Here is a 20,045-nt window from a genome sequence, read left to right on the forward strand (position 1 = left end):
ATCCACTCCAGAATGTAATGGTTTTCTTCCTCGGCTCATGCTACACCCTTCCACCAAGTTCAAAAAACTAAAAATCGGGTCAGTAGTTTTCTGCAATCCTGCTGACAGACAAACAAACAGACAAACCGAGACGAACAACATGACCTCCTTGGTGGAAAAGGCATTGTTATGCCATGCAAAAAGAATGCTACTGACGTTATATGAGCGCACACACACGCACACTGGTGTCATTATTCCAAGTTGGGTACTGGGTGCAGTATCATTACTATTCATTTGGTTTGACTGGAACAAAGCGTGACACCAAACGTGCAGCAGAGAGCCGAGTTCCTGCTGCAGGCTGACTTGTGTCAGCCTGATTACTGCTGTGTTCTTGATCCATGTAAGACCATAGAAACCAGAACCTGTTTTCCATTAACAGAGTACACAATACTACACACACACTACCTACTCTACTTCATTCATTCCTTTCTTCCAAACAGTCATTTTGGCTTTATCCCTTTTCTTCCCTTTGTCCTTTCCTCGCTCACTTTGATTCTTCCTACCTGTGTTAGCTCCGTTATCCTTCCTCTCTGTCCTTATACCTCTCCTCTCATTCCTGCTTCTGTATCTTTCCTTCCTTTTCTCTATGCACGCCTCCTTCCATCCTTTTTCTTCCACCCTTGCTTACCTTTTCCCACCTCACTTGTTTGTCTTTTTGTAAATCAATCTTTTGACTTCTCGTTTCTTCCATTAGGCGTACTGCTCAAAACCAACATGAAAAAACATAGTAATGTTCCCTCAGCATTTTGTTTTGTTGCTGAACTGTATGTAAAATGAGCGGTGACGTTAAATCACCTGCTTTACGCAACGACATTGTTCACATTTTGGCACAATGTTTAGTAATGACAGTAAGAGTGGTCATAGTAAAAGAAAATGTGATCTGAGATTGGAAAATGTGTTATGTATCTGGAATTGTTCATTAGCTATATGTATGTGTAAAGTATATACAGTATATATAAAGCTGAACAGACTCACAGCAGTAAAACTGATTTTATTCTGACCCAAAGACTCTTTCTGTGAGAGAAAGGACACTATATCCTGGAATGGAATTGTAAGAAATATAATGCTTTTTTAGAAACGATTGCAAATAATCCCCCCTCCCCCCCCCCCCCCAAAGGTTAATGAGTAATCGTGATTTCAATTGACCAAAATAATCGTGATTATTTCTTCCATAATCGTGCAGCCCTAACTCTAACTACTGTAGTTTCTGCACATCAAGCCATTCTGCTGAGAAGAAATGAGCACCGAGTGAGACAGAAAGCAAGGTCAGCCAGTTCCTCAACTGATTAGCCTACAGCTCAATTATTTGCCTTAGTGGAAAATTAGGCCTGTTTCCAACTAGGAATTTTACACGATAATGGGAACAAATAATTAGACTAATTTCCCTCAGAGCAGACTATGCGTCACGACAAACTGCTGTGAGTTGTTTGGTCTGAGGGAAAAAAGTTGATTTTTCCTTGTAAGAGGAAGAAAGAGCTGTCTGATGTCTCTACATGTAGACGAAATGTTTTTATGAGCTATTATAAAACCATGTTGCAATAACTACAGTAATTTCACATCCTTTAAAATGCCGGGTTACCAGATTTTAACAGCTGTAGCTAGCTACCTAACGTTAGCTCCATTAGTTGGTTATAAACGTCATGTCTGGCTGACTTTTGAGTGATTCCAGCTGATTCGTTTTAAAACAAGAGTCCTGTGAAATGGTCTTAAATATATAGTTTGATAGCTAGATAAATGATACCATGCTAAAAGCCATCTTCCTCACCAGTTGATGATCCACGTAGAAGACAAAAACAAGAAATGAAGCAACAGCATTGTCCTTGAGTCACACTGTAGAGCTAGTTAGTCACAGAATTATAAGTATGTCTGATGAAGAAAAATGTAAGATCAGACTGTTACTTCGATCTAACACAGCCCTGTGTGGCTGCTAAGCTTGCATATTGTATTTTAAAACAGTATGTTTTGACTTGTAATGTTAGGAAAGGCTGTTAGGGTGAGAAAGATACAAGCACAGTACATGTATTCGGCAAACCTAACACTTTCTCGGGTTATGCTGAGTGGAGTTGCAGGGAAGGAAAGGGCCCCAAATCCAATAATGAACTTTACAGCACACACAAATATTTATTTTCTATCTTTTCTTTAATAGAACATTTTGCACAGAACATAGAACATTTTTTGAACAGATAATGGATCACTATAAAATAGAACTATATAAATGACTCCTGGTGTGGGAAATTCACACACATCTAAAGTCTAACGTTAGAACCATTTCCTTCTTTTCACGTCCAATATCCAACAAAAAAAATGTGATTCTGGTTTTTGGTGTCGTCCCTCCACGCCCTACTTTGTCCTTGCAGGTGTTGCATATTGCAAACTTGTTATCTTCTGCACACACGCTGAAGAATTTCCAAACAGCTGACGTGTTGCAGGTTAATTTATGAGGTTCCCTACATGTCACACACCGCGAGCGGGTACGCGCCACACACGGCGGAAAAGTTGAGAGAAAGGCAAAAGAGACTGTGCTGTCGCGCCGTGTGTGCGTGCGTCCTTGAGAACTGTAACTCGTATAACTTATGTTGTCAGTTAATTGTAGCGTTAACCGGCATGAACTCAGCATATGTCAGACTGACCTGCCGGTCGCCGGTCATGGCCGAGCACGTGAAAACCGGCCAATTCCTGGTCACCGGCCGGTCTATCGGTGCATCTCTACTAGTTAGTCCAACTCGCTAATATTTGCAGCTAATGTTTAATCAGATAAATAAACTGTTAATCCATTCCTTACACTTTTGCTCTTGTGTTTTTGGTTTTTGTAAAAGACACCACCCTTCAATTCAATAAAAGGCCATTATTGATGCGATACATACTGTATATATATATATATATATATATATATATATATATATATATATATATATATATATATATACACTAGAGCTGGGCGATATGGAGAAAATCAAATATCACAATATTTTTGACCAAATACCTCAATAGCGATACCGCGATATTGTAGTGTTGACTACTGGTGCTTTCACAAAATATTTACACAATGAGATTTTTGATAAATAATCATCAGTAATGTGGATATAATGACTAAGTGGGTAAGAACAGTTACAACAGTCTGGTAAGTTCATAAAATGACATCACTTTACTGTAATGCAGCCTTTAAAACCAGGAAAAGACAACACTTATGCCATATCACGATATTACAATATCCAAAATCTAAGACGATATCTAGTCTCATATCACGATATCGATATAATATCGATATATTGCCCAGCTATAACACACACCGAGAAATGACATCACCGTAAACATAGTGCTTACCTTCCTGTATGGACGGGGCCTGCAACATTTGCTTGTAGTAAGAATAGTACAGTCCACACTCTGTCCGAAAGGAGATCTCCCGCTCCACTTCCTGAAAGCAAAAAGGGAATTTTAGTTGTATGAAACCAAAGACTTCTGTTCTCTAAAATATGGAAAACAGATATGCTGGCAAAGCATGACAGAAACATGGAGGATCGAGGCAAAGCAGCTAACGCAGTCATAATCCTCAAAAGTAACAACAAGACAGGTAACACAGTGTGTGCCTGTGCGTGTGTGTGTGCGTGTGCGTGTGTGCGTGCGTGTGCGTGTGTGCTTAGATGATGTCTTCCCAAGAGATTTCCTGCTTGCCATGAATGATTACTGTTCCACTGGGGGGGGAGAAACAGAGTGCAAACAGTGAACAGCCAGCTGCAAAATATTAACTCAATCATCAATCTATCATGTTCAGCTTGTAAATAGTTTTCACAGCTGTGCTCGACTCAAAGCAAATGATTTGATATATTTCATTGACATATCAGCTATGTGAATTCACTGAAAGTATCCAGTACCCTGTCCCTGCACAGTTGAATGTGGTCATTCCAAGGGACCAAAGAATGTTTCGGAGTATTATTACAGTACGATTTATGTCATCTTTTCCCAGTAATAACTTATGATTAAAAGCTCATCCCTCATAAAAAGACCATAAAAAAAACAACTAATGGACTTAAGAACAGATTTTCCACTAAATGACTGGGAGGGAACGGCCCTGCTGATTTCCATTTGCATTACATCTTAAGCTTTTATGCTGAAAAAGACACAAATCCACCATGAAGTGACATATAAATTCACTTTGTATACAAAATGTTCCATATTCTAACCATCCCCCCCTAAAATGTCTATTTGTAGCCTGTAGCCCCACCCTTACAGCTACATCTCATCACCTTAAGTTAAACAGATTGCTGTTTGCACCTATTAGGCTGGGATAATGTACGCCTTTACGTTTTGTAGCCTCAGCAAACTCCCAGCATAGCTCCACCTATAATCTAGGGCTGTGCAATTCATGGAAATTGTATTCGCAATTGCGATTACGGCTGCTATTGATCACAAATACAGATGAATCAAGATAAACTATTATTTTGCACTATACGTTTTGCACATAACTCTTATTTTGTCCTAATACGGGAAAAGCATTAATTGACATTTTACAGTTCTAGTTGTTTTTCGCTGATGATTTGTTTAACCGTTTTGTTTGTTTTTTAAGCTTAATAACTGCAACACCTTTACAAAAGACAATGAGTAGCCGTGATTGTAATTGTTTCCATAATCGAGCAGGCCTACTATAATGTCATGTTCGTGGAGTACATTATTAAAACCAATATTGACGAATCTTGACAGCTCTGGAACTCTTCTGATGTTCAGTTCCGTTTCTTTGCTACTAGTTTATGTTTGACATGGTGAATGGGCTGCACGTGCATGGCGTTTTAGTTGCTTCTCATTCACCCTTTAACACGCACTCACACATTGATGGCGCTGGACTGGCCATCAGGAGAACATTTTGGTTTCAGTGTCTTGCTTAAAGGGTAACTACCGATTTTTTCAACCTAGACCCTATTTTCCTATGTTTTTGTGTCTAAGTGACTGATGGGAACAACAATCTTTGACATTGGTCCAGTTTTTATAAGAGCGCTGCAGTCGGCAGAGGCGAAACAAGCTGTGTGATTTTCAAATGTAAATCACACAGTGGTCTATGATTCATTCCTGTTTTACAAAAACATATTTTGCCATTTCGGCTACAAGAATGCTTTGTAGATAACTGCCTTGCAACATTCAGCTTATTGTATAACTGACTGTGTCATGATATCATTGTTATTTAGGGCTGTCCTGAATACCATCGTTTGGGCTCGGCTGATGGGACTTAGCAACAGAGACAGTGTTAACATTCATTACATCGCCTTAAAAAACGACACCAGGCTGCTACAGTATAACCACGCAGACCTCAACACACATCAAACTGCTCAGGTTACGACCTAATCTCTTCTTATTATACTGTGAAAAATGGGTCAGAAGGATTTGAGAGAGGTTTTCTTTGAAAAAAAAAAATTATATATTTCCTGGGTTTCTCTATCTCCCCTATCCGAACTGCAAAACTGAGAAAAATCTGTAAAAATCTATAAAACTATTACAGTTGCCCACATTATTAATTGTTATTTAAAGTGCCCATATTATGAAAGAATCACTTTTTCTGGGATTTGGGGTGTTCTTTTGTGTCTCTGGTGCTTCCACACGCATACAAACTTTGAAAAACCCATCCATGCTGTTTTGAGTGAGATACGGTTTCTGAATGTGTCCTGCCTTCAGTCTCCGGGTCAGCTGGTCAAAATCTGCACGGCTAGCATGCTAGCTCGTTCTCAATGGCAAAACACTGCTACAACACACATGAATTCACCCTAATCTACAAAATAATTTGTATGGAACTAGAGATGTTAAGCAGTATCGGAAAAATGGTATCAGACCATCTCTATATAGAACTACTTCCATGTCCCTGTTCTGCAGGTATTCCACACAAAGTTGGAAGTGCGCCCTCGTTTAGAAGTTGGAGAAACAGCTAGCTAGCTCATGTAATCCTTACCTAGCTACTGCGCATGTGCGACTGACAACAAAGATGTTCCAGCAGTGAGAGGTCTCACTCTGTAGCTAAAACAGAGACCTGAACACAGGGTGAAAAGAGGAGCTGCAGCAATGTGCAGTACAACAAAAATATGGTGTTTTTTGAAAATTAAACCATGCAAACCTATTCTGGTACAATCTCAAATTACAATTATGAACCTGGAAATGAGCATAATATGGCCGCTTTAATGCCTTTATGTATTTGATTGACGAGGTTTGATATTTGCGTGTTACTGTATATTTATTGCTAATCTTCTATCAATGTTAATAATTTTCGGTACTGTTTGGCAATATGTCTTACTGATCTGTCATGCCAATAAAGCTTATTTGAATTTGAATATAACTCGACTCAGCCAGACATTTCTCCGTTCTCCGCTGAGAGTGACGGCACAGCGCCGCGGTGTTTGGGAGTTTGTACTGCACGAATTAGCACGCGGCTAGCAGGTTTTTGCTCAGTTTATAATCCCATCGGAGCACCACAGTGAATTGCAGCCTGCATGCATGTTTTTTTCAGCCTAACATTGTTGAAACAGAGCAGCTAGTGTTGGTAGCAAGAGCAGCAAGTTAGCGGACTGTCGAGTCGTCACTGCACCTTTATCTCTGCGTCTCTGGGGGACGTATACCTTCCCTCAGTGAAACACGGAGATCAAGGTAGAGGAGAGAAAGACAGCAAAACACAGTAAAGACTCTCCCACTGAGTAGAAATTAAAACACTGCAACACGTGTCTTTCGGTTTATTAAAAAGCATTAATTTTTAAGGACTCGGTTATTCTACAGAACTAAGGGGGGAGAAATTAACACATATCCAAGTCCCAAAATTAAAAACCAAATACCAACCAGACGAACGAATATCCGAGCAGTCGAATATTCGGGTCCAGCCTTACTGTTATTGTGGCCATTGAATCGTGATATATTGAGTTACCCCGTAATTCCCTCCTGTAGTACTGTTGTAATAGAATACCGCTTCAGGTCTTTTCAAAACTGCGAACCAAGGATGCTTTTTTTGTTGTTGAATTCAGTAAATTCACAACTAATTTTGGATTCCATATGATATTTCATCAATTGAACTGGTCTGATCGACTGATAAATCAATAACAAGGAGGACAATAGATGATAGCAATTTAAAAAAATATATTTAAAGAAGAGGACGAATATAAATATTGTGACCAGACAAACTGCTACTGTGTGCTCAGGGGTGTGATGGGGGGATGTTATGGTATGTTAACTCGCACCACAGGCTGTTACTGTGGGCGAGAGCTTGTCTGTGATGTGCATAGTTCATCCTCATCAAATCATAACGCCTACCGTGAGCTGAGAGAACCACAGCAGATTCTCATGTATGGAGTTGACGCACCAGGCCTGAGTCAGTGCCAGCAGCCCGGCTATTAACAGCCCGGTTGCCATGGAAACACGCTGTCGCCAAGGCCACCGGGCAAGAACGCCTGAACCGGAACAAGAACCGGATCCTCTTAGCAGAGAAAGCTCCCCTGTATCCTGAAGTGTGGCGTTAGACCTTTCTGTGCCCGACATCATGTTACTGCTGCGTCTCCCTTCAGCCGGTGCATCTGGAGGCAGGCCCAGATTGTGTTGCAGCTTGCTCAGCCTAACTCTTTTACGAAGCTCCATTGCCTGAGAAGATGCAGATTATCAATGAGTTCATGGATCCTTTGATGAGCTGAATTCAGGTAGATAAACAGCATGCTCCTGGCCTGAGCTATAGAACTGATCCAAATCCATTACGGCAATGAATGTTAAAATGCGGCGTGTTTTTCTCTTCTTGAAGTCGGCCCAAATAAATTAGCTTTTTTTAAATCGCTTCAAGTTCCTTGCCAAAGGAAATATGCAAAAGCCTTCTACGAGGGAATGAGCAGCTAGTTTCCTTTCCAACCCGTCTTTTGAGTTTGCTCGAGGCAAAACAAGCCTTGGCTTTTCCCCAAGAACTCTGATGAGATGGCTAATCCTCAATTTAAATTAAGGTCAAAGAGAATGGGGGCCTAGTTAACAAGTTCACACATTGCTCATTATCCTGAAAGCCAGTTCACTTCTTAAAAAGACAGGGACCCTCTCTCCGTTTCTCTCTGTTACCATTTCCTCCGTATGGCTCTTTGAATAACTCCCACCGCTCTGATATGGTGCTTGAAGAATTCAAGTGGGGGTTCGTCCAGCGTTGGCCTTGCATTGTATTCCCTCTGCTTTATGTCGTCCGGAGCTTAAACAAGGACCGACATCTGCCTCCCTTGAACTCTAACAGACACAAAAAGCAATCGTTCTACTAAGTAAGAAGTGGAAAGAAAGCATACAGACTGAGCCTCAGTGAGTGTGTGAACAGCAGGCTGGGCTGTAGATAACTGGAGCAGCCAGAGGGAGGGAAAGAAAAGAGAGCCACTGCTGGTGACCTCTTGTCTATAAAAGCACACATGCACACAGGAAAAGATTAATATGGGGTGGAGGTGGGGACGAGAGACGGGAACATGTTGGATGATGATTCGGAAAATGCGGTGAACTTTTGTCAGAGGGTTTTGTGGATCTGGAACTGACGTCAAGCTTTGAGCACGTCTGAAATAAACTGCATTCTGCACTCGGACAGACGTGGTCATGGCATCTCACCTGATGAATTCAAGAGGCCAGATTCGGCCAGCTGTCCCATATCTCATCATATATGTTGTATGATGACTGGCGAGACAGAGAGAAGAACTTGATACCAAACCCACCAGAGCCTTCTAACCTGAGGCTAACACTGCTACTACGTTCCCTCTACAACACAATGGATGAGGAAGCCACATGTGAGATTATTAAAACCAGTCTCCTCCTCTGTTCAACAGCTTCTTGACAGACTTCCAACACTCTGATACCATCAGTCATGTAGGGTCAGGTCAAACAGCAACAACCGGAAAAGTACAAACACCAACGGGCAGGACTCCTAAACTCCCAAATTACTTTCCAGCGTGTTTCACGGCTCTTTCCATCCTACTTGACCTGGACACACTTAAGACAGTGTGTGTGTGTGTGTGTGTGTGTGTGTGTGTGTGTGTGTTTAAGTGGAAGAGTGAGAGCCCTCTCTGAGTGCAGGAAACAAAATACGTCATCTCAATGAACTGAGGGAGCAAGAGCAAGCAGTTCAAGGTAAGGTCAGACGGCAGCATGAGCTTGGCTGAGCCACAAGTGTCTGAACACTGTGCTAAGCTGTACATTACACCATTCGTTGTGGCTTGGAAAAGGACACCGTGCTGCAGGTGGACTTGTATAATGTCCATATTAACGATTCAAATCATTCCCTATGAGAACAGCGGTATGAGCGAAGTCCGCTGACAGTGGCGAACGTGCCCGGAAGTTCATCGCTCTCCCAAAGTTGACTCCGAGTCAACTTTTGCAGAGCGGTAGCCAGTGAGAGGGCAGACACGCAAACGTGCCTCCAATATATTCTCCAGTGTATACACATATGCTATGTTTAAAATTCCATGCAAATTAAAAGATCGTGATTATCCTATAGCTTACTTTATGATACGTCTGTGTGACTACAGGGATGTTAACAGCTAGCTTGGCAGAAGGTTGCCCAGGCAGTTGGTATACCTGGTGAGTTATACATTTGTTTTAGTAGTAGTAGCATTGTTAGTTGAAGTAAACTAAACGCAACTTTTTAAGCTGCAAAGTGTGTGACTGGAGTACAAAACGTAACAAATAGTTTGTGATAGGCCAGATAGAAACTAATAGAAACGTATATCCCCGCCAACAACAAATTATCTGCAAAATGTGTACACCACATGTGTCAAACTCAAGACCCGCGGGCCAAATCAGGCCCCTCGCAGATTATTATCCGGCCCGCATATCAATTTAGGTTCGCAATACATTTTGGCCCACCTAGTTTTTGTCGTTTTTTCTGACGCTGTTGTAATTTTTTTTGACGATTTGGAACTTTTTCCGACGTTGTCACTTTTGCCGAAGTTTTTGTCACTTTGTTTTAGGGCGCTTTTTTTCTATGATGGCTGAGGAACTTTTTCCTGACTTCTTTCGGACTTTATGTCGACCAAACTGTAAGTGAGAAGACTATATGACACATGCAATAATACAGTCAAAAATATTTGACTTTTTCGATTAAATAAAAGCATATCAATAAACTAAACATGTCTGGCCCTTGATGTGATTCTTAGTGAAGTTGAGTTTGAAGTCCCTGGTGTACACCGTCGGCATCATGTTGTGGTGACACAATTTCTCTTGGAATCCGCTGCGTGTCACCGATACGGGGAGTTGCAGTTGAAAAAAGCTGCCCGTGGAGACCAAGCGTAAGCCGGCTAAATATGAACATGAATCTTGTTCCTTCTATTTTGGCCCTCGGCCCCCACTGAGCTGGCGGTCTTTGCACCTCAAAACTATCTCCAGAGTAGGGGTGCATGATATATCGACTCAATATCGTTATCGCGATATCACGATTTCACGTTAAGCAAAATAATATCGAAAGGTGTCGCAATAAGTATGCAATATTTAGTTTATTTTGTGGAGCGCTGCGTCCCGTCTGTTGGCTGTGTGGCTTAGTTGTGTTTGATTTAGAGCCCGCTTGAAAGACTGTAGTGATCATCATTTCATTGGCCAGTTACCGTGCCACTTGCACGTTAGTGCACGTCATCGCACGGGTCCACTAGGTGACCAACCCTATGGAGCGAACCACGTGTGTGCATATTTCAACAGAGTGACAGTGTAAGTGAAGAAATAGATAGAGACAACTAAACAGAACGAACCAGAGAAGAGAAAGAATTTGTGTCCTGTTCTCTTTATTTATTTTCTACTGTCTAACCAGTAAAACATGTCCTGTTCTGTAGACATGGTCCTTATTTATATATTTTATACTGTCCAACTAGTAAAACATGTCCTGTTCTGTAGACATGGTCCTTATTTATATATTTTATACTGTCCAACCAGTAAAACATGTCCTGTTCTGTAGACATGGTCCTTATTTATTCATTCATGTTGTACCAGTCCAATATGACCGTCAGTTGAAATAAACCTTGTATTGTATTTGTTATGAACCTATTTTGATGCGTTTTTCCCGTAACTTTTGTAATTTTACGTTTGTTTAAAAATATCAAAATTAATATCGATATCACAATATTCATAATCGATATCGCAATATCACATTTTGTCAACATCGTCCAACTCTACTCCAGAGTCAGACACATCCGAGGGATGTCCACTGGTAAAGTTAAGAAGACAACTGTTGCTGTTTAACCTCTGTGATCACTCATTGTAAATGTCAATACAGCAGAATACAGGTGTGTTGTCATTGAGCTGTATACTTGCTATTTTGTCAATACGACTTTGTAATCATAAAATAGTGATTTGATAGGCATCTCAGTGCAGCAGCGCAGTCATTACTTGTATCCTTGTTTACAGTTAGTCAATCATGAGCCGATTCAATTGTCTGATAACAGAGACGGAAATATATGTAAGTAAGAAATAAATTGTCAACTGTTTTAAAAAACAGTATGGGTGATCACAGAGAGTGGGAGGGGACTGACAGAGGTTTACCAAGCTAACACTCGGCAGAATAAAAAATAAATAACACGTAGCCAGGATAGCTCAGTCGGTAGAGCGAAGGTCCAGGGTTCGAGTCCAACCTGGGACGATTTCATGCACGTCTTCCCCCTCTCATTGCTTTCCTATCATTAAAAGGCGGAAATGCCCAAAAAAGAATCTTTAAAAAACAAAAATTAATAAAAACACAAAGGTTGGTAAGTGTTATATAAGGTACCAGTGAGATGATGAAATAAAATTCAGGAAGGTCACGTCAACACATTTTACCTTCCGTCTCGACGATTCCAAGATAAACAGAACAAATATGACTTTCAACTTAAAAAAACAAGTAACAGGGATATGTTTTGGTGGTGTGAATTTTCACCGGTCTCACGATACGATTACGATTATCCTGTCAACGATTCAAATCGATTCGATATCACGATGCGTTACCTCCTCGATATTATCATGTATTGCTACCCATGGGTTTTCATCAACAAATTCAAGCAATCAGATATGAACTCCCCTTTTTATTTTATCATGCTCTTAAAAAAGACACTTCATGAATGTAGAGGAGTCTGAACACAGCAGACAACGGACAAAAGGCAAAAACTAAAAAAGCAGCCACCAGTAGGCAATAATCGATTATGGTCTGTCATTGCATCGATGCAGCATTATCTAGGTCCGCATCGCGATGCATCCATGCAACGATTCATTTCAACACCCCTAATATGTTCTTGCAAAGAAATGGATTGGCAAACACCCAACCATGCCGAATGACAGCATAAGTTGACAAGATTTCACTTTATATGCAGACGATAATGCCTTTTGCTATTGGAGGTCTTTGTGTCAGCACCCCTCTTGAGTCAAGGCAGTGGCCTCATTGAAGTGACTGAGAGAGCTGCACAGATATCTGGGTTGCAATGTAAAGGCTGAGTTATGCAAAAATAACAAGTTAATAAAAACAAGTTGTCAGACCACGTGGAAATCAAGTGTTTCTACCTGTTCCGAACGGCCATACTAGAAGGTGGCTGTCATTGAGAGAGAGGATACTCCATATTGTGTATATATGCAGATAGCTGCACAACATTTTCAGACAGTCTCTCCCGGAAGATATTCAAAGAGTTATTCAGCTTACTTTTTCACCTCAACACGCCTAGGGGACTAGTGGGTGTGAATTTCGGAAAGTTACAGAAATTGTCGGACATAGTCCCGCTCCATTTCTGCCAGAACAACCAGATGTTGGCTGTGATGCACACTTTTGTAGTTTGCCTACCAAGAGTTGCAGGAAGAGATTTAGCTGTGTTCCTATTGTTTGGGCATTTTAGTGTTGACAAAGATCAATGTGCTAGTGTGGACCTAAGTTGTTTTCATGTAAACAGCATTTTCAGATTTAGCAGTCTCTATGTGAACATAGTCCTAGACAGAGGCTTTGACAGCATTAACAGAAGGAAACACTACACACACACACACACACACACACGCGCGCACACCCACATATGCGTGCAATGTGTGATGATGTCAGCCAGGAGCCCACTTATTTGGGAACATTTCAGGGAAATGTTCGCCAGGCCTGTAAAGTCCTTGCATTTATTATGAATGAAAGCATCTGTCTGCGTCTTCCCTTTACACACAAAAACAGCATAGGACCACAAACTGTGTCTGACTGAATCTGCTCAATTAACTGGATGTCTCTCTGTGACAGAAACTCACAAATTATCCTGTGCAGATGGCCTTTATGTTGGTCAAGATGCAATGCACATTTGCATGAGAAACAAATGAAGCACCTGGCTGGCACTCCGAGTTAGTGCCGACAGATGAGATCACCTCGAAGTCATAGAGTGCAGTTGTTTTGTCTCATTCTCTCTTCTGTCCTACGGTCTATGGACACTAGTTTTGACTCACTCAAACTGTGAAACTCAAACTTTCTAAGCAGATTCCGAGAAATCTGACCAGTGCCAGTGCACCAGTGCCACATCTTTAGCTTCTCATTCTCTTTAATATATTACCATGTATGGTACCTGTGGTTTGTATTGATGTAGCCGTATCTTCAATTATTGTATCGGTTTTCTGATAGATGGCAGGTAAACTTCACACCCTAGCTATGGTACAGACCTTCAGAACCATTTGTATACACAAATTCATCCTTACATCATTGTAAACCACACATGAGACGAAACCAGGCCACACCATCATTTAGCTACCAAAACAAATGACTATTTCTGCAGCGCTAAATGAGGCAAAAAAAAACAAAAGATGTAAATGAACAGTGTTCATTTACATCTTGCCTCGGTTATGACTCTGACAGAGCGATCTGTTCTGCCATGTCAACCGGATCAAAGTCTGCTATGTATATCTCAGTCTGAGCCACAGTGTTGGTGAAGCTTTGGAAAGGGGGATTTGAAAATGACATCATATCTGGCAGGGCACAATGTTCTGCTGCTGTACAACACTAAACAGACTCTAAAAAGGTCTGGCTAACCATGAGTCGCTTGCAAATCAATCCGCCGCAGCGCATGGAAAAACAATCATCCCATTTCAGGATGACGTGTTTATGACGCGTTTATGACGCGATTCTAACGGCGAACACAGGATGAAGGGATGTTTAAGCTACATTTCCTCTTGAGATAACGAAAAGAAAAAAATGCATGTAGAATTGTTTCAGCTTTTAAAGCTATAGTGCGTAGTTTCTGTCGCCCCCATGAGGATTTCTAAGTAATGACAACTAAACTCTTGTTGCATCCACATGATACAAGCCTTCAGTGACCGCACACGCACCCCCAACCCTCCTCCACGCAGTTGCTAGTAGCCAAGGAGGACACGGAGGATTTAAAAAACATGATGGACTCTTCAGAAGAGGTAGTTATGTGGCCGGGTTGGTCCAGTGGTAGACCAGGCGCACATATACTGAGAGGTTTATGCCTCGACGCAGAGGTCCAGGGTTCGAATCCGACCTGTGACGATTTCCTGCATGTCTTCCCCCTCTCTCTCCCCTTTCTCACCTAGCTGTCCTGTCAAAAATGAAAAGTCACCGGGCGACACAATCTTCTGAACATCTTCTTTTGTGGAGCTGATAGTCTTAATTATTTGAATGTAACGGCCTTTTATTAATATCAAAAAGTTACGCACTAAAGCTTTAAATATTAAAACTGGGAAACCTGTACATATCCACATCTGTGAAGTGGGTGATGAATCTTACACATGGACGTCAAATCCTTAGATAATCGCCATATAAAAGTGTCAGATACATCAATCATCTGCATCTCGGATGCTTCTTAACAAGTCATAAAAGACATAAAAGGCCTCATGTGTTTTCAACATTACCAGATCTTCTTCCTGTGCTGGCAAACTCGTCTTAGATTGTCAGTGAGACATACAGCCAGTAAGTTTACAGTTCTTACTAAACCACTGAGACAACTACATACGTATGTATTACGGTTAGGGAATACTAATACGGGATACCGATATCCGACCCTGGCTATTTGGCATATTTGGCCGCGCCGAGTCAAGCCATGTCCTGCTGATTAATATTTCCATTACCAGTTGAAACGTGTCGAGTTGTGCTCATTTTTAAAAGTCTGTGTTCAGATCTCAGTACCTTTTGTAGCTTCTAACAGAATATATGTGGTTTGGAGTTTAGTTTCTCTACTGTGTCCCTGTTTAAACTTTCAGATATCTCCTTCATTTGACCCGCAATTTCCACCAGCTGCGGAACGGCTGCGGAACGTTCTTCGCCGTCCTTCAATACCCACCAGGTCCGGATTTTTTGCGGAACGGCTGCGGCCATGACTGACAGCTGAAGTCACGAGGACCCACGAGATCTCGCAAATTCACGTATGATCGCGCGATATAACAGGATGTGGTTTCTATAAACAGAACCACAAAAACAACAACAGTTTGTTTCCATCCAGAGGAGTAGAGGGGAAACAGCTCTGTGCTGACCTACTGAAATATGATCCGCCGTGAGCACAGCTTATTTTAATCTGAAAATTAACCGGATGTTTTATTTTGTTTCTGTGCTCGACTTCCTGTCACGCACAATCTGCCCTGTGCTGAATTGCTGCCGAGCTCTCCGGCAAAAAATAGAAGCTCTGCGTATCTGCTTCGGAGGGCTGTGGATCGCCTGAGCTGGGACGGAGTCGGGACGCAGCCGTTCCATCAGTGAAAATATGCACACTGACTTTAATGGAAACCTATTGACTCCGCCGCCGTTCCGGAGCGGATCCGCAGACGTTCCGCAGTTGGTGGAAATTGCGAGTGACTGTTTCATGTTTCAGCTGTATAGCAGTTGTGGTAAGTTTCTGCTGATGAGAATTCCCAACATTTCCTGATTTTGCTGCTTCGTGATGAAAGCTTTGTAATAACAAAATAACAGGGGGCTTTATAGGAAATCCACCGTTTTACAGCCGCTCTTTTGATCACAACCATTGACCAGCCCGCTGCTGTTAAACGTCACTGAATGAAGACAAGCGTGTTAACAGTTATGGAGATGCAAATCCCTGCCGTGCTGGGCTGACGCGCCATGCCAAACCGAGTCAAGCCAAGTGAGCCCATGTGTATGAAAGAGGGACTATAGAAGCACTGCGACTCCTATCATCAACATGGTCAAACATTCATTTGAATGTGGAAAATGAAGAGACTTCTAACAACCTTAAATTAACTTACTAGTTGTCTTTTTGAACCCTGAGCGCACCTCTGTAGGAAAAAATAACTTTAAGGCCTTTACCTTTATGTTGGAGAACCACAGGTCGTTCTCATGTAGTGTGGCCATGTAGATACAGCACAGCAGGCCAAGACCAACAGACACAGACCAACCAACTGATGTCCAGATTATTGCCCCCCATGACCAATCACCTGCAGGAACATTAACAAGTCATGAAGTTGTTCCTGGCAAGTGAAAGTTTCATAACTTTTTAAAACAGCCGACATGACATGATTAATTTTTTTCCATGCAGGGTTCATGATAGGCTAGAAATCTAGACGCACCCTAGCGTCAGCAATTTAATTTGCAGCCAGGGGGGGTCTAGGCACTCTCCGTTGGCTTGCGAGCTGGAAAAACCAAACTCTGGTCAGGCCAATCACATGGTGTATAGAGTCGGTGGACGGGCTTATGGCTGCTGCTGCTGGGAACAGCAGTCTTCTGGAAGACTTGGAGTTCAGCTTTTCTTTGAGAAAAGAACAAAGAACGGCACTGAAGTCATTCTTAAAAAAGGAAGATGTGTTCGGAGTTTTGCCGACCGGATACGGCAAAAGTTTAATCTATCAACTAGCGTTGCTCTGGTTGGTTGTAGCGCTATCCTACTGAGTGCAGAGGGAATTTGAAAGACAACCGTTTATCCCGCCCCTCGGATGGAGCCCTGCCAATGGTAAGTTCCCAGACCCAAAATCTGGATGTGGGTCTGACTTGTCAGGCTAGGGTTTTTACACAGAAGAGTAAAAGCACAGGTGTAAATAATGAAATGAATGATGGCTCAATTCTATTTAGCCACTTCACTTTCAGGGTCTTGGCATTGTCAGGTTATGCTCCAACTAGTCTGTATCCACGACGTTCCGCTTCCGGGATTGCTCCGTCGCCGCCGGAAATGATGACACTCTTTTTGGCCGGATGTCCGTTACCTTCCATTTTCTTTGCGTTGGAATTTTAACTCCGGTGGATTTGTGAGGACTATGGTTAACTGCTCCTCAGATCTCTGCAGGGTAAATCCAGACAGCTAGCTAGACTATCTGTCCAATCTGAGTTTTCTGTTGCACGACTAAAACAACTTTTGAACGTACACACGTTCCGCCAAAACAAGTTCCTTCCCGACACGAAGCTGCACAGTGGCTCCGTCCGTTGCTTAGCACCGCCCATGATGATTGTGATTGGTTTAAAGAAATGCCAGTGAACCAGAGCACGTTTTTTTCACCCATCCAGGAATGCTGTGTGGACTAGCCAGACCCTCCTCCCCAACGCTGTGGAGGAAGGTCTGGCAAAGCGAGACTATGCTCGGACAGAAACAGTTTATACCTGTTGCAAACGGCCACACTGGAGGGCAGAGTGTGGAGGGGGGAGGGACACACAATATTGTTTAAATGTGGGGATAACGGCGCACATTTTCAAACAGTCTTTACTGGAAGGCATTCATAGTGTTGCACTTGTTTGTTTGTTTTTTAAATAAAAAGTGACATAAAAAGAGAAAACTGCATAATGATGGCTGCATTTTGATGAAGCGCTCCACTAAGCCATGCCACTGAGTCGACATGACAACAGCAGGTGTTTTTTGTTCAGTGGATACTAGAGAAATGCATGTTACTCATACAATATAAATGGCATTCATTTCAATCAATTTAAATTGAAATCTGTGAAATGCAGAAAACTGTTTCAGCTCAGTATGCCTGATGTCTTCTGAGGATGTAACCCAAGCACTAGTTGACTGCATATGCATGGGCACAAAAGGTGTAGGAGTGCAGGCTTTAACCAGAAGAGTGAGTAAAAAAGCCCACTGAGAACTTTGCTTCCCATTCTGCACCCACAACAGGTCGGGGTCAGGAGCTGGATGTGGCTTAAGGTTGCTTCAGCTGGGTGGATGGCTGCCAACAATGCTTATCATATGGTCAAAGGGTGATTTCTGCTGACACTAAGCCGCCATCAGCTGGGTGGGAGGATGGCTCACTCACCATGCAAGATCTTTTCGGGATGATGATCAGTGCAACAGTTGGACTGTTGGGACTGAAACTCTGCACCGAGAGGGGGCTCCTTCCCCTTGCTGCCCTTCCTCTGACGCAGGGCTGTCATGTTAAAACACTGCAACCACAACACAGATATGATTAAGGCATGAACAGATACCAAGTGGAGACAACAGACACACACACACACACACACACACACACAGGCATATATCCTCAACACACTATAACAGCGTGAACACTAGTGCAATCTGGGCCAAAGCAAACCACGACCTGCACCACTGTTTGTTTTCCTTGACTGTCTGTAGCCTTCCATTCAGTCTGACAGAAGGGGTGGACAGGCCTGCTTACAGCGGCATTCCCTGCTCACGTAGCGGCTAGAATAACGTGAAACATCAGATCCCATCTATCGACACCGACAGCATCCAGGTCACCGGCAAAACTACACCCTACCGTGTGTAAAGCAGGTAGTCCCTTAAAAAAAATAGCTTAGTGGATATTAGCAGTGAGGCACATAATACCATAAAGTACGATAAGGTAGGTTAAACCTCCTATTGTGTATGTAGCATACTTCTACGGCGTTATTTTAATTAGTGTTCATGTTGCAGAAAGGCGCGCTCACGTTATGGACGCCAGCTTTTCTTTCTGCCTTGACAGCAACAAAGACGAATAGGATTTGCGTCAACGGTACATTTATAAACCTCACCCTCCTCTACAGCAACGGCAGGTAGGATGGTCCGACAGCTCTCCTATACCTCCCCCTCGTTCTCTCTCTCTCTCTCGCTCTCGCTCTCGCTCTCTCTCTCTCTCCCCCTATTTCTCTCTATCTCCCTCGCTCTCTCGTTTTCCTCTCCTCTTTTTCCCTCTCGTTAGAATTCATCGGTGAGTTTCATACCGCACTGGGTTTGGTTGAACCACGGGACAATACCGGAACATAAAGGAGCCTGCCTTCAAAATAAAAGCACGAGGCTATCACTTATGTAAAAGGCAGGAGCATATCTCTTTACAGTACAATCTGTATACCAGCGCTGGAGGATATGGATATAATAATAATTTCTCTGAGTAGACTGTATAGCTCTGAAAGTGTTAACGTCTATGGAACAGGAACAGTTAATACAAAATACAGAAACAGTTCTGCTTGTGGCCTATTACTTTAAATGATATACCGACGGGGAATTGTGTATTATTATGGCAAAAAAAAGAAATAAAGGACACAGACAACTTCAAAATAAAGAATTGTGTGAAATCAATATTTTCATAAATAAGGTGACAAAGTCACAAGAAGATGGTGGTGCTGTTTTTGTACTTAAGACTAACTATTCAAGAATTCAATAATGTATCTGTATCCATATTTGAATGCTACATTTGTATTTAATTGAATGTGTACAAAATAACGACCCCTTTAAATACAATTTATTAAAACATGGTCTCACACCAGAGTTAAAATGATGTGTCAACAACATCTAAATATTACGAGCTTCATAACGATTACTTTTTAAGAGTAATGTGTGAAAAGGTCTTACTAGCTTTGCTGCACCTTTTATCCAAGCAGTAAGTGCTTATTACAGTGTAACAGTGATGGAAGCACAAAGAAGCATTAACACAATGAAAAGTAACAAAAACAAAAACACGTGTTTTGTGTATTTTGCCTTTGTAATATTTCACGTTGGTAAGCTGTCATGTTTGTGCGTCAAGTTATTTGGTTTCTGTGTAGGATTCATAACATATGAGAAGGGCCTTTGTTGTGTTTGGCAAATTTCTATTAACGTTATATTAATATAATGTTGATTGTATTAAGAATTGAAATGTTCTGCATTGTGTGACACTCGGTGGAACACTGGGTCACAACAGCATTCTGTGCCACT

General features: G+C 41.9%; 1 protein-coding gene across 2 annotated transcripts in view; it reads right to left on the reverse strand.

Moving 5' to 3' along the window:
- The window catches only part of dpy19l3 (dpy-19 like C-mannosyltransferase 3), a 69,775-nt gene extending 50,691 nt beyond the window's left edge, over window positions 1–19,084 (reverse strand). Inside the window, exons 1-4 of one of the 2 annotated variants that reach the window (XM_078249316.1) lie at window positions 18,887–19,084; window positions 18,172–18,298; window positions 16,241–16,368; window positions 3,364–3,454 (exon numbers count right to left, since the gene is read on the reverse strand). In XM_078249316.1, coding sequence (XP_078105442.1) covers window positions 3,364–3,454; window positions 16,241–16,368; window positions 18,172–18,289 — 337 coding nt within the window. In that variant the 5' untranslated portion in view covers window positions 18,290–18,298; window positions 18,887–19,084. The other variant, XM_078249402.1, reaches the window with a different exon arrangement.
- Between the last annotated feature and the right edge of the window lie 961 nt (window positions 19,085–20,045).

This window comes from Sander vitreus, chromosome 1, assembly GCF_031162955.1.
Source record: "Sander vitreus isolate 19-12246 chromosome 1, sanVit1, whole genome shotgun sequence".
NCBI classification, from domain to species: domain Eukaryota; kingdom Metazoa; phylum Chordata; class Actinopteri; order Perciformes; family Percidae; genus Sander; species Sander vitreus.